Here is a 14,671-nt window from a genome sequence, read left to right as displayed (position 1 = left end):
TGAAGCTCCTATATAGTACTTGGTGCCCAATATAGAGGAGCCCTGCAGAAGAGGCTTGCACTAGCGCAAATATAAGTCAGGTTCACTGTTGAAGCTGTTCTCTGTTGGGTTGTGATTTCTCTAGGAAAAGGCAACATCTAAACTATTGGTAAATTTCTCAAATACATTTTAGCTTACTTAAAAAAAAAGCTTCACTCTTTGGTTGCCGCATTCTGCATTTTGTGGGAATCTGTGATGTGCCTAGCACTAACACTGTCCTTCAAAAATAGATAATTATTCCTGAAGTTGACAAGACCCACATACTCAATTCCAGGGTTCTGACTTTTACCAGTCTGCAGAAAGAGACAGGTGCCCGCCTGGATGGATGCGGGCAGACCCCAGAGCCTTTGATCCTGCCACTGCGGTTTTCCGGGGAAGGTTCTCAGGCTCGTTCTTTGGTGATTTCTGGTTTGCTGTAGGGTAGGTGGGGAGCCCTGAGCTTTCAGGGTGAAACTATCCTGTACCCTATAGCAGGCCCTGACGTGGAGCTGTGTGCCTTGTGTCCCTGGAAGTCTTTGTGGGAGTTGGCTAAGGGTTGGGCTCAGGGACTGTACTTTAGGAAGGAAAAGGAAAAAAATGAAAAACTCCTCAGACCCTAGGACAAAAAAAAAAAAAAAGCCCTGAGACATTTCCCCCTGCAGAAGAAGGGGATGTGGCTCAAGCGGTAGCGCGCTCGCCTGGCATGCGTGCGGCCCGGGTTCGATCCTCAGCACCACATACAAACAAAGATGTTGTGTCCCCCGAGAATTAAAATAAATAAATAAAAAAAAAAAAACGGCACGTCACGTCCATGCTGAAGAGAGCCAGCCGTGCAGCAGGCGGACAGATGTATGGATGGGGATGGTGATAGCATCCAGGGCAGGGAACCCAGGTAGGTAAGCAAAGGCCACGGGTGGGAATGAGCTTGCTGCATCACAAGAACTGGGGGGAAATGAGGCTCAGGCAGGGAGGCCCTGCAGAGGCCCCAAGCCTGGGCTTCATCTAGATTTGGCAGGAGGAGTTCGAAGGAGTTGAAGCAAGCGCGGCAAGATGGGTTTATCTGTTGCTCTTTCTTCACCATGGGAGAGGGAAGGAGGGGGTGCGGGAACTGGGGAAGTCAATAGGCCAAGATGGGAAGAGAGGGTCTGTCCCTCAGGTTAGGGGAGAGGGAGAAGGGGGAAGAGAGAGAGAGAGCTGTGGGGGGAGAGATGTCAACAGTGCCCTTGGAGACTGTGCTGAGATCGATTGGGGCCATCAGAAGGCATTGGAAAATCTACCAGGTGAAGGTCAAGCCCACGACCTGGGGAAGCTCAAAAGCAGGGCATCCACCCCCCCATCTGTGTAGAGCATGGACAGTGGGCAGCAGGGGAAGAACCTTGATTCTTGCTCTGGTGCTGGGCCCAGGTGTGCTCCCCACCCTGGAATCTCGCCATGAAGTTCTTTCTGCTGATTAGACCTGCGGGCATTTGCTGGAGGGCCTCATTCTGGAAAGGAAAACACACACCTCTGGAGCCCCATTCTCTGCTGGGGAGCATCCAAGGAGGCGGAGTCTGCCCCAAGGTCTCACAGTGGGGAAGGTAGATCCCCAGGGTTGCGAAGTCCTTGTGCACTCCCCTGAGCTCAGGGATCCTGCGTGTTGGTGTCCAGGGTCAGGCTCCCTCTGGGTGGAGAGGGGCGCTCCATCGCCCCTAGAGGAGAGGGGTCTCCGCCTAGAGGGGGAGCCCCCTCCCTCTGGTCCAGGTCAGCTGGGCTGGGAGAGTCCCCAGCCCACACCCTGCTCTGCGGGGAAGGTGATAAGTCAGCCTGGGTAATTGAAGCCTGTAGTCACAAGGATCTTCCCAGTCCCTGGGCGTCCCCTCCTCCCCCAGGACCTTTGTGGGAGCTCTCCAGAGGCTGCAGAATGCATGTGCCAGGGAGAGTCTGTTTCTGCAGGATGATGCTTACGCTAATGAAAATGGAACAGGAGTAGAGACAGCCTCTGCCAGCTCCCAGGGGGCTCTCTGCTCCTGGGAGAAGAGACTTGGCTGTCACCACCCGGCTCCAATTACAGCAGGGAGGCCCGCGAAAGTCAGTTTACAAGGGAGGGGACTGAGCAGGGCTCAGGTGGGACTCATGTGCACTCCTGGCACAAACCAGGAAACCCCCAGGCCTTAGGAAAGTAGTACCAGCTTCTCATTGTCAGACGGAGGGATCATGAGGGTGGTATGCTGGGCTGGTGGTTATTTGACAATCCAACAAGGCCCAGAAGGCACAAGCCTTATTTTTTTTTCTTATTTCTGTTTCTAAAAGCAGCAAAACCAAAACCAAACCTCAAACCTCATCCCGCCTCTGAAAGGCAGACACGATCGATATTTTGTCTTTTTTACTTCTAGGCATTTCCCCTTGTTCTTGCAGGCAGGTGTGGTTATGCTGCATGCACAATTTTGCTTCCTGCTTTTGTAATTCTTTTTAAATTCTGCAACCTAAGCTTCTCCGCTGCCATTCAGAATGCTTCCTTCCAAACAAATGGTTGCATCAAGCGGCTGTAGCTGTAGTTTATCAACCACGCATTCCCTACAGATATCAAGGCACTGTGCATTTTTTTTCCCCCTGTGGTAAATAGCACTGCATGGAACATCTCTGTGTCTATACCTTTCCACCTGGGCAGGTGGAGCCCAGCAGCAATTCACTGACATGTTTGTCTTCAAGACAAGTGGGTGAGGTTCTTGAGGACCTATTCCTTTCAGGAACTGGATGCTTCTCTGACCTGTACTGTGCTATTTATTTATTTATTTATTTTACTGTATCTGTCTTCCTGGTTTTTGTTGTTTGTCTGCAGGGTTGGGGACAAACCCAGGGTCTCCAGCGTGCCAGGCACGCTGAGCCACCACTGAACTACGACCCCCAGCCCTTGCTCTGTTGTTTCTCAGCGGTGACTTCTGCTCCAGGGTTGGCCCCCAAGGATGAGCATCTTTTTCAGTTTATCTACTATGTGATTCTTTTCCTTCTGTCTTCCACAGCCAGACACCTCCTCGCCCATAGTATTCCTTATAAACATCCCTAGTAATCAGTGGGCAGCCAAAATCGCCTCTTTGTTCCTTTGTGGGATAGTCTGAGGTTCCATAGTGCCCTACAGATCCCTCAGTCACGCAGAGAGCTATGCAGAGACGGCTATCACCACTCATTGTCCAAGTGGTAGTTAAGCCTGCAGTCCACCTCTTAACAGCCAGGTGACCTTGAGCAACTTAATGTCACTTCTGTAAGGCTCCCTTGATCCATCTGTACCATGAGATTGTAGTAGGAACCCCTTAAGAACTCACTGGCACAATACAGTGTGAAGTCCTGAGCAGCATCTGTGTTGGTCTCTAAAGGTTAGAGAGAAGCATGTAAGTCACCTCTCAGGTGTGGCATTACTATGACAAAATGGCACCACAAATGCCAGACCTGGAAGGGTGGGCTGAGTTGCATTCCATCCCTGTTTCACTCATGGGGAATCTAAGGCCCACAGAAGGGAAAGGACGTGGCTAGGGTCACCTGGAGGATGTAAGACTGCTGTCACAGAGCAGAGCTGCTCCTTTGTTAGGCAGAGAGGAGGGCGGACGGCTTTGGAGCCCAGGGGGTGCACCTCCACCAAGCCTGCTGGGCATATCCTTCAATGCCCAGATGGTAGGTGGGTGGAGTGTGGAGCTCTGGGAGGCTTTCCCCCTCCTCAAGGTACCCCAGGGAGCACATTGGAATCAGCCCACACTCCAAATCCTTCCCGCTGTCTGCTGAGCTGCCAAATCCATCCCACCAGAGCAGTTAGAAAGCATGTGGAACATTAGGAATGTCACACATCCTCTGTTGCACTGTGCGTGGTCCCTTGTGACCGCCGTGTGTGTCTCTAGCTCTCTCTCACCCACTCTTCTTGGGCCAATTGGAGTTTCACACCTTCCCCGCTGGCACTGAGTCTGAACGCATCTCTGCCAACCTGTGTGTGGGTTTCCTCTCTGCACGGCTCACCATCTGGAGGGGCACCCTGGCTTCCTTGTGGGGGTGTGCACGCACGTGTGGGCCCAGGGTATTGTGCTGCCTTTCTGTGCGTGAGCAGCTGAATGAACAAGAGAAAAAGAACCAGAGAGGACAATGCCCAGAGGCCCCCCAGCAGTGTGAATGAATAATTCATATCGTATCTGCCTCTTTCCAGGGCTTCCCAAAATAGCTGTTTGAATTGCTTGTGTGGCGCGCTCCGCTGATGCAGCCGGCTTCAGCTCAGAGCGCTGAGTGTTTGCTCTTGACTTGCAGGTAGGGCTTCCATTCAGGGACAGCCTTCTGTTTATTTTCTTCTTCCCAAGAAATGATGGAAGAAAGACCCTTAAAGCCACACTGTTCAGAAGTGAAAACCGTTTTCTTTTGAACTCTTGTATGGAGCTCTTTTAATCAGTTACAGAGGGGGTCTCAAAGAAATGGCACTCAGATGCACAGGTAAGGCCAACGTCCAGCCGTATTGGTCTTGGCCCTATGACAGAGTCGGCAGGCTGCAGGTTCTCACCCTGTGGTTGGTGCTTCCCAGCACATGTGAGCTGCAGTGTCTTGGACAGATGTCAGGAGAGCCTGTCAAACTGGGTGGGTGACCAGGGTCACCTCTCCCCTGGACTTTGGCAGGATGCCTCTAGTGTGCAGGGGACAGCCCAGTGGTCCCAGAGGAAAGAGCTGCTCCTTACAATAAGGAGATGTGTGTGTATGTGTGTGTGTGTGTGTGTGTGTGTGTGTTGCTCAGAAAATGAAGGAGCAGGGGCCAAGGGAGCTGAGTGGGACTGCCTAGGAGGGTCCACCCCTCTGTGGCCATGTGTCTTTGGGCAGGTCTGTCTGTGGGACACAATGATGGAAGCCCAGTATTGAAAGGTGCCTTAGCAATCACGGTGTCGACTTCTCATGCTGGGCACGAGGAATCGGCAACCCAGGAAAGGGAGGGGTCTTGGCCACAGTCACTCAGTGGCAGAGATGAGAAATGAAGCCAGCTGGATTTGTCTCTGGACTAGCTGTGTGGCCTTGAATGGCTCAGTCAACCTCTTTGTGCCTCAGTCCCCACATTTGTGAAATGCAGCTGATAATAATACTTCAAAGGTTATTTTGAATTAGTTAGTATATACATAGAGCATGGGGGTTTTTCTTTTCTTATAACTTTATTGAGAGATTAATGAGGTATACTAAACCCTATGTATTTAAAGAGTGCAATTTGGTGTGTTTTGCACACTTCTGTACATCTATGAACTTATCATCCTGGTCAATATCAAAACATTCCCATCATCTCCAAATTTTGTTCCCCTTAGTGATTTCCCTCTCTCCCTCTACCCCTGCCCCAGGCAACTACTGTTCTATTTGCTTGCTTTTTAAATATATAAACAATAGAAGTTTTATTTCTCACAATTCTGGAGTTGAGAAGCCCCAGATAGATGGTGTGTCCTTTAAAAAAATTCTTTTTATCCATATTTTTTATTGGTGCATTATAGATGTATGTAATAGTGGGATTTGTTGTTATGTATTCATACATGCCCACAGTATAATAATATGATTTGGCCAATATCACTCCTCAGTATTTACCCTTTCCCTCTCTTCTTCCTCCCTGGTCCTTTGCTCTGCTCTGCTGATCTTTCGATTTTCATATATTCCCTACCTTTTCCGTTTGCCTCTCTGGCTTCCACATACGAGAGAAAACATCTGGCCCTTGACTTCTGGAGTTTGGGCTTATTTCATTTGATATAACGTTCTCAAGTTTCATTCATTTTCTTGCAAACGACATAATTTCATTCTCATGGCTGGATAAAACACCATTGTGTATCTATAGCCCATTTTCTTTATCCATTCATCCACTGATGGACACCCAGGCTGGTCCCGTAGTATTGGCTACTGTAAATAGTGCTACTGTAACCATGAGTATGCACGTATCACAACTGACTTTGATTTTGGGGGATAAATGCTGAGGAGTGGTATACTGGGTCCTATGGTGGTTCCATGCCTGGTCTTTTGAAGAACCTCCATCCTGTTTTCCATAGTGGTTGGGCTAACTTATAGTCCTACCACACTGTTCTGCTTTTTATCCTAGATTAGTTTGTATTTTCCAGAATTTTCTGTAAATGAGTCATACAGTGTACTCTTTCTCCTTGCTGCTTTTTTCTGATAAAGTGTTTCTGAGGCTCTTCTGCGTTATTGTATATGTCCACCGCTTGTTCCTTTACATTGTTGAGTAGTATTCCATTTATGCTTACCACATATCCCTAACCATTGGGTTGTTTTCAGCTTAGAGTTGTTAACAAATAAGCATAATATTGATCTTTTGAGGTGAACCATTGCTGTATGTTTCATAAGAAAGGGGAAAATCTTCCATAAAACTGTCATGCACTGTGTTTTTTGTTTGTTTTTTGGTTTGGGGGGTTACCAGGGATTGAACTCAGGGGCACTCGACCACTGAGCACATCCCTAGCTCTATTTTGTATTTTATTACAGACAGGGTCTCACTGAGTTGCTTAGTGCCTTGCTAAATTGCTGAGGCTGGCTCTGAACTCGCGATCCTCTTGCCTCTGCCTCCCGAGCCACTGGGATTACAGGCGTGCACCGCTGAGCCTGGCTGCACGGTTTTTTAATTAATTAAAAATCATTATTTCATACTTGTTGAAATAAGCCTTGCAAACTTGGATTTTGATTAACTCACATGTCACTTTTATTTGTGCAGAAACACAAAGGAATATGTAAGCAAGACACAGCAGCAGTGCTCCTAAACCATCTTCTTATTCAGAATCCATTTCTTTGGAGTAACTTTTTAACTGAGTTATCAGTGTCTGTGCTCCGTGCCCTTAGAGTGTCAGTGATGCCCCTTTTTAGGAGGACTCACGAAGGACTCAGAGCCGTGCTGAGGCCAGCCAGGCACCTGGGTAGAGCTAACCTACTTTGGACTCCTGCCTCGGGAATGCTGCTCAACGGGTCTGTTCACTGCCTCCTCCGCCCCCCTCACCACCGTGTGCTTCCTAGGGATTAGGTATGCTCCACTCAGACCTCTGGGGTTTATCCCAAGCCGGTGACATCCATTCCGCCAGTGGCAATACCGGTGCCTCAGATATCTGTGCACACACAGTAGTGACAGCTGTATCAGGACAGCAGCCCAGCGGACAGCTGTGATCAGCCTCAGTCGCACACCCCCCAAGTCAGACGTGTTTAAAGTGCACGTCTTAGAAGTGGTGGATGAGCACGCATGGGAGCTGTGACAGTGCCTGGCACTCTGTGAACGCTCCGTGAAACTCGATTTTCTTCTTATTACTTTGACTATTAGGCCTTGCTTTCCTCTTGGCCCAAGGAGGGAGGAGGCGCTGGCCTCACAGAAGCATCGTAAAGATAAAGGAAATGATTTATTTTCCATAGAGCATATGATCCAGAGCCTCGTACTCAATTGGCGTCGAGCAAAAGCGTTCTGATGATTTCTCATTCTGTTGTGGCCTCACCATGCCCTTGGCCTTTAGGTAGGGCAGGCCGGTTATCAGACTTAAAAAGGCCGATGCCTGCAAAGAGGGCCTTAGGGGTGTCAAATCCCAGCTTCCTCAGGACAGAGAGGGCAGGTGTCTTGCCAGAGGGCAGCGTCAGGACGCACACCCTTCCAGCACTGTTGTGAGGGGCCCTCAGCCGGCCAGGATCCCAGTGAGGGCTACACAGACCAATTCTGTTTCTAGAAGGGCCAGACTCTTCAGCGACGTGGCTGTGGTGAGTGTCAGAACTCGAGGAGGCGCAGAAGATTCTAGAAGGGCCACGTTTCAGGGAAGGCTGAGCCGCAGCCCTGCTCTTATTGCTGGGAAGACTCTGGGAAGCAGGTACCTGGGGAGGCAGCTCATGGAATCAGAAGGAATAAAGCTGGGGTTGAGTGTCCTCAGAATCCTCAGCCGAGAAGGGGAAAGGACTGGGGCTGTGTGCGGGGCTCTGAGCGGGGTCGTTTCCACGTGCAGATTCATGGAGTCCCTGGAGGAACCGTGGGACGCAGTTTCTCTTGACTGCTACCTGTGGGGAAACTGAGGCTCAGAGCAGGGAAAGAAATGGGCTGATGTGACACAGGCCGGTGAAACCCAGTCCTTCCTGTAGGGCACAGAACTTCTGAAACCTAACAGCCAATCTGTGAATGAGACTGAAGCAGGCTGGAGCTGCCTGGGCGTGAACCAGGCATCCCAGGGGCTCTCTTCTGCCATGGTGTCGGGCTCTCAGGCTGCCCTCCAAGGAAGTGTGATCAGAATGAAGCGCCCGTCTCCCGACCTCTTCTCTCCATGAGTGGAGCTTTGTGGTCTCATCCTGGTTCCCATCAGTCAGGGGAGTGGTATTGGGTAGGCCAGCAACAGGTGCAGCAGCTCTTTCCTGGAGGCCTTGCCGACCCCTGTCACATTTCACAGGGAGCTGACCCCAGTGCCAGGCTGGCTTGATCTCTTGGTGTCAGGAGTGTGATGCAGGCCTAGGTTTGGTCCCCAGGTTATAGTCTTAGCTGTGTGGCTGGGTTCTTGGGTGGCACCGGGCAAATCTTTTCTCTCTGTGCCTTGGTTTTCTCGTGGGGAAAGCAAGACGATAATTGTCAAATCCCCGTAGTGTTGCTACTTGAGGGGGCCTCATTTGGACATCAGTGTAAATAACGAATCACTCTCAGTCATTGACCACTCACTGTGTGCTCAAGATGCTGCTTCTTGTATTATCTCATTTAACCCACAAAGAACACTGTGAAGGTCAGAATGGGACCTATCTCAAGGTGTTGTTATGAAGGCGAAATGGGTAAAATTCATTTTTTTGTATCGGTGCGTTATAGAGTTACATAATGGAAATGAGTAAATATTTATAGAGAGTTTGGAACAATTGCTGGTGCAGAATGACTGCTCAGTATTGTTATTTTTCCTGATTTACAACTATGAAAACTGAACCACAGAGAATTTAGTACCTTGTCTAAGGTCACACAGCTAGAAAATGGCAGCACCTGGATTCAAACCCGGAGGGTCTGGCTCCAGAGCCCCTAAGCTCTTCGTTGCTCTCCTTTGCCACCTCTTGATAAGGCAAGACACAGGAGGAACACTAGAGAGATCGGGGTTACCGAGGGCAATTTCCCCCACAAAGGCATGAAAATTCCATGTTTAAAATATAGCACTGCAGAAGACCAACTGTCATGTCTACAGGCGGAATTCAGCCTGCCGGAGTCAGGTGAGCACCTGGCCTGCTCTGATCCGGGGTCTGGTGGTCAGAGCTGTGACCCTAGACCACAGCAGGCGGCCCGGGCTCCAAGCTGCAGGAGATGAGATGAGCTCAGTCCTGGACACAGGGAGATGGAGGCTGAGGGAGGGAGCAGGTATCTGATCCCAGGGGACCCTGCAGGGGCAGAGTGGAGATAACCTCCCAGACTTGGCAGAGGCTAGTGAGCGCTGGCCTGTGGAGGCCCAGCCTGTAGGTGGGGAGGAGGGTGGGCGGGACAGTCTGGAATCTTCCCTCCAGCTCCCCCTTCTCCTCTTTTCCCCATAAAAGAATTCCAGGAGTGGGAGGGCCAAGCCAGGAGGGCCTCTGGATGCACCGGCCCAGCCAAGTGGGGAGGCCTGGGAAGTCCGCAGGTGGAGAGGCAGAATGTTGAGAGAGGGGAATGGAGAGAGGTAGGCAGTGCTTCAGAGAAAGGGAACCTTCTCCTTCAGAGAGCAAATGCCCAGACCAGGCTGGTTTCATTTCTGAGCAGAGCTCTCCCAGGCCGGCTCCTCCAGGAAGGGGACGGTGGGCACAGTGCAGGGCTTGTCCGCCACACAGGCCTGGATAGCTGACCTCCCTCAGTTTCCCCATCATGAAAACAGGTGCAACCCTGACTCTCAGCAGCCCATGCTGAACGTGCCATGGGCTCAGCACAGCCCATCCTAGCAAGGTGGTCACTCGGGGCAAGTCAGAGGTGGCTTGCTAAGGGACAAGCTGGTAAAGACAGTGCCAGTGCCCAGACGGCCAACTCCAGAGCCTGTCACCTGCAGCCACTGCGCTGCATCTCCTGGGGTGAGGAAGGAGGGTGGTGGCAGCTGACGTGTTTAAGTCGAAGGGCAACATGATTCTCCGTGCACAGACACCTCTCAGCTGATCACGTTCACAGGCCACCTTTTGGAGGGCTTGTTCCATGCCAGGCCCTGCGCTGAGCACTTGATACATGTTATCTCCTTTAATCCCACAACACCCTGCTGAGACTGGACTTCTCATGCATTTCACAGAAGGAAACACCCCTGAGCCTGGTTACCTAACACCGCTGCAGCTGGAGCCTGGGTTTCAGCCCGGCATCCCGTTCCTGAGCCACACTGCCTGGCCCTCATCCGTGAAGGACCACTGCTGTCCTTCCCTCTCCCTGGACCCCTTCCTCCTCCTGCCCTCTCAATCACACCCCCTTGCTGGTCTGTCCCTTCTCCCAACCCTCGGCCTTTCGCGTCTTGGGGAGCCTCCTGTTGAGATCCCTGCCTCCTTTAATTACCTGGGTTCACAGCCTCTGTGAATATTAGGGCCACCTGTGCTGTCATGGAATGTCGTGGGGATGGTTCCCTGCCTGGTGGAAGTGCAAACCTTGGCTCTGTGCCAGACCCTCTGCTCTGAAGGGTAGAAACCAACGTCTCCTGGTGCCTAGCCTGGGCCTGGGCCTGGGCTGCTGTGTCTCTGCCGTCAGGGTCCATTAACTGGGATGAGGGAGGAAGGAGGAGAACAGAGGGTGGGGAGGGAGCTTCTTTGGGTTGCCTTCCGTGGCTCAGCAAAGGGGTGACACTCAGGGATGTAAGATCTGAAGTTCTTTCCAGGGGCTCCATAGCCCCCCAAACCAGGCCTTAAAACCTCCCCATCACACCCCATTCCCTGGGCTGACTTCACTCCAGCCATACGGGCTGCTTTTTTGCTCCTCAAACTCACCAACATCACTTGACTGGCAGCTTCCCACTCTATGGTCCCCTTTCCAAGGTCCCCTCTGAGAGGCTTCCCTGGACCCCCTGCTCCCCTCTGCACTCGATCTCCACACCCTGTTCTTTTCTGAGCATTCTGAAATGATGGTGTTGATTTGCTTCCATGGGGGTGTGTCTCCCCCCTTAGACCACACGGCAGGTCCTGCCTGCTCTGTCCACTTCTGCAGTCGGATCATGGAAGCTACACCGTGAGCTTCGCCCGTCCTCTTGCACTTGTGAGGTGGTCATTTTTATTGCGCCTGGTTTGTTCGATGAGTGGATAAAAGTGCTGGAATCCACGTTGATTAAACGAAGGCAGGAGACCCTCAAACATGGGCACCTTCTTCCTTCTCACCCTGGCCTTCAGGCACAGAAGGGGCAGGGGCAGCTTGGCCCTGGTGCCTGGCTGTGGCCGCAGGTGAAGGAGTGTCACCAGGTGTTATGAAATCGAAGCTGTGGGAAATGTGCCTGAAGCGGCCCAGGGCAGGAAGAACCAGCCTGCCCACTGTGCCCAGGCCGGGAGGAGAGGTTCTGCCGGGGTCTGGCCAGTTCTTGGCTTGGAGTCGGAGGGCGGGAGTGAGTTGGGGGCCAGCGTCCCGCTGGTGACAATGAAAAGGTGACTGGGAAACTTGGGCTTGCTCAGGAGCAGTAGGCACATAGGTTACCTGTCCTCAGACCCAAAGAATCACCACCCATGACGGGCGCTTGGCAGAAGCTTTTCCACTCCTCCTACTGCTTCCTGAGAAGACCACGCCCCCTGGACCCTGTGTGCCCACTATGGCATGTGTCCCTGGAACCTTGCCCCTCAACCCATTGGCAAGCAGCAACCAGCTGCTCCCCAGCGGCCCCAACTCCTGAGCTGCTTTCTGCTCTCCCATAGGTGCCCCTCGAGCGTGCACCTGGCAGAACCTCCCTGTCTCCAAGGTGACACATCCGGGCTGTTTCCCCAGGAGGGCCAGTTGTGAAACACTCAGGAATGTCTGCACTCCTTCTGAGATTCCTCATTGAGAAGAGGCAGCGCTCGCTCTTGCCTGGCGCCCTTCCCTTCCGTCCTTCTTCCTCTTGCCTCTCCAGCATCTGGGTCATTTGATGTCATGATTGGGGTTTGGGGGCAGCCCAAGATGTGGAGGCTGGAGGCTGGGACCAAGCAGATCTGGCTGGGAAGGAGCTGGGGCTGGGAGTCCCCAGCAGGCCCCCAAGTCCTGGCCACATCTCAAAGCAGACATCTCTTCCCAGTTTGCATTCTTGGCACCTGCGCAGGGTGGAGTGCTGCAGGCCGAGGAGCACCCACAGATCCCCAGGAGGAACTGTCCTCGCCGCTCACTCGCTGACAGGAAGAGTGAGTGTGCACTAGTGTGTGTTTTAGCTCAGTGCAGCTAAGACACTTCTCTCCATCCTGATTCTCTGAATGGCACGTCTCTGCACACTGAATAATTCATCTCCCTCTCGGCATTTGTTCCAGAGAGAATCTTGCTGTCCAGATTTCTTGTTAAGTTACACAGTTCTTCCCATACCAGCTTTTCTCTTCCCCATGAAGAGCTCTCTGAGAGCCCAGGGATCAGTCCTCTGCCTACCGCCCCATGACTGCATCCCAGGGGAGGTCAAATATCAACCCAAAGCCTCTCTCCTCTCACCCTCTCCTTCTAACTTTGGGTCCTGTTGCCTCGCTTCCTTTATTCCCACTGGGTACCATGTCTGCTAGCACGAAACAGCGCACCAGCCCTGGTGGGACGTCTGCTTCTGTCACATTGCTGACGCTTATAGCTCACATGCGTCTGAGCTCTGACTTTGCAACGAGCAAGCTTGGAATCATCCATGGAGTTGACGGTTTCTGGAAAAATGATGCATTTTTGGTGTTTCAGCCCTGTCCCCTAACCCTCATTCCCATCCTGCGTGGCGGGAGCTCAGCAGATAATTTGTATGGAGGACTTTGAAACATCTCATTGCTGTTCATGGAAGAGCCATAGATAATTTCATTGAGGATCTTTGCACTGAGACCTAGAAATCCAAAGGTTTTCCTGTGCCCCCACCTGCTCCAGATGTCCCCCTGGTTCAGCTTCACCCTCTGTCCCTCTAGGGTTACTGGGTTCATTTTCCAGACAGTTCTGAGGCTCAGTCTATCTTGTTAATATTTATTAGCAAAGCTTAGGTCTTGGAATCTAGCAGTGGAGCTTCAGGAGGCCTGGTGTTTAGTAAGCACATGACGTAGTTCTCTGTAGTTGGTAGAATCAAGTGAGAGCGCCTATGACCAGTCAGGGAACATGAAGATATATAACATGCTTTCTAAGCCTGGACTGAGCTATTGTTCAATATTTTAATTATAATTAATGTACGAACATTACAGGGGATTTAGTTTTAAGAAAAAAGAAAAATATTTAAATTGCATCCAAAATCCTTATACCCAGATAACTCTTCAGGTAACGTTTTTAATGTGCATCTTAACAGTTTCCCTCCAAATTCATTCTGATTCTCTACCACTGTGCCTCAGTTTGCCAATCTGTACAAAGCAGAGTACAAAGCAGAGCCCCCAGGGCCTCCAGAAGCGAGGGGGAGGAAGTAGGGAATATTAGAATGAGTGTCTTAGGCAGAGGCAGCAATGGGAAGAAACCAAAGTGGCTATCTAAAGCAGCCACTCCTGCTGAGTCCCATGTGCCTGGATTCCTGGTTCCCCGTGATCTGATGAAAATACTCGATAAATGGTTTGTAATAGTTTTCCAGGCTTCACAAGCCTTTGTTGGTTTAGTTGGGTGATTTGCCTATTTGATTTAGCCACTAAGATCACCACCACTTCCCTCTCCATGAGATGGGACAGAGAGTGTAGTTATTGCCAAAAGATAAGTTTGACTGGGCTTGTCTAGGGAGGGACAGCAGTGGGTACAGACAGTTGGGAACCATTGCAATCAGCAAATAAATACTTCTCCCTGGCCCAGCTCACAGGGGTGGAGCATCTTCTGTTCTAGATGCTGTGGTAAGCCAGCTTTTTGCAGGGCAAGTGGGCACAGCAAACACAGGAGAGAGCCAGGGTAAAGACTGGAGACCGGGTGGCCAGCAAGTTACAGGTGGGAAGGCCAGAGATGACTGGAGTCCAAGCCAAAAAGCCAAGACTTGACCTTAGAGCTCCATCCTGCAGACCCTCAGTTAGAGATGTGGGAATCGAGGCCCAGAGTAGGAAGGTGACTGGCTCAGGCCCCTACCAAAGCCAGGGCTCAAGATGGCCTCCTTCCCAGGGTGACCTTGTCTGATGCTGCCGCAGAATATGGTCACCTTCCCAGAACAAGGGAGAGGGTGGAGCTGGTGGCATAACAGTGCAGAACTTCTGGGTCTGTTGGGCCAGCCCTGAGGAGCAGCAGGTCGCAGGAGCTTGGGGGACTCTAGGCTGATGGAGTCTGTTTCTCCTCTCCCTTGCCAGGTACACCAAACCGCTCACCTTTGCTGACTGCATTAGTGATGAGCTGCCACTGGGATGGGAAGAGGCGTATGACCCACAAGTTGGAGATTACTTCATAGACCACAACACCAGTAAGTTCCCGGCTGTCCTGCCTCCCCTCCTCATCCAGCTCCCTCCCCACGCCCACCCCCTCCAAATCTGGAAGAGCCACAGCAGACATTCTCCACGCCAGATTGTGTTTTGTTTTATGAAGACGTAGATAGAGATGTCAGTGTGGCTATAGATAGATAATATATGCTCATGAAAAACAACAGTTTAGAAGAATTTTGCATCGAATGTAAAACTCCTCTTG

At 51.4% G+C, this 14,671-nt stretch overlaps 1 protein-coding gene across 1 annotated transcript in view; it reads left to right on the top strand.

Moving 5' to 3' along the window:
- Positions 1-14,671, top strand: part of Wwc1 (WW and C2 domain containing 1) — a 145,427-nt gene that overhangs the window by 51,259 nt on the left and 79,497 nt on the right. The window contains exon 2 of the mRNA XM_015492560.1: positions 14,341-14,450. Within this exon, the coding sequence (XP_015348046.1) occupies positions 14,341-14,450 (110 nt within the window). The remainder of the gene's footprint in view (positions 1-14,340; positions 14,451-14,671) is intronic.

Source organism: Marmota marmota, unplaced genomic scaffold (genome assembly GCF_001458135.2).
Source record: "Marmota marmota marmota unplaced genomic scaffold, marMar, whole genome shotgun sequence".
In the NCBI taxonomy this organism is placed as follows: Eukaryota; Metazoa; Chordata; class Mammalia; order Rodentia; family Sciuridae; genus Marmota; species Marmota marmota.
The sequence above is the reverse complement of the archived record's forward strand: the minus strand, read 5'-3'. Positions and strand labels throughout refer to the sequence as shown.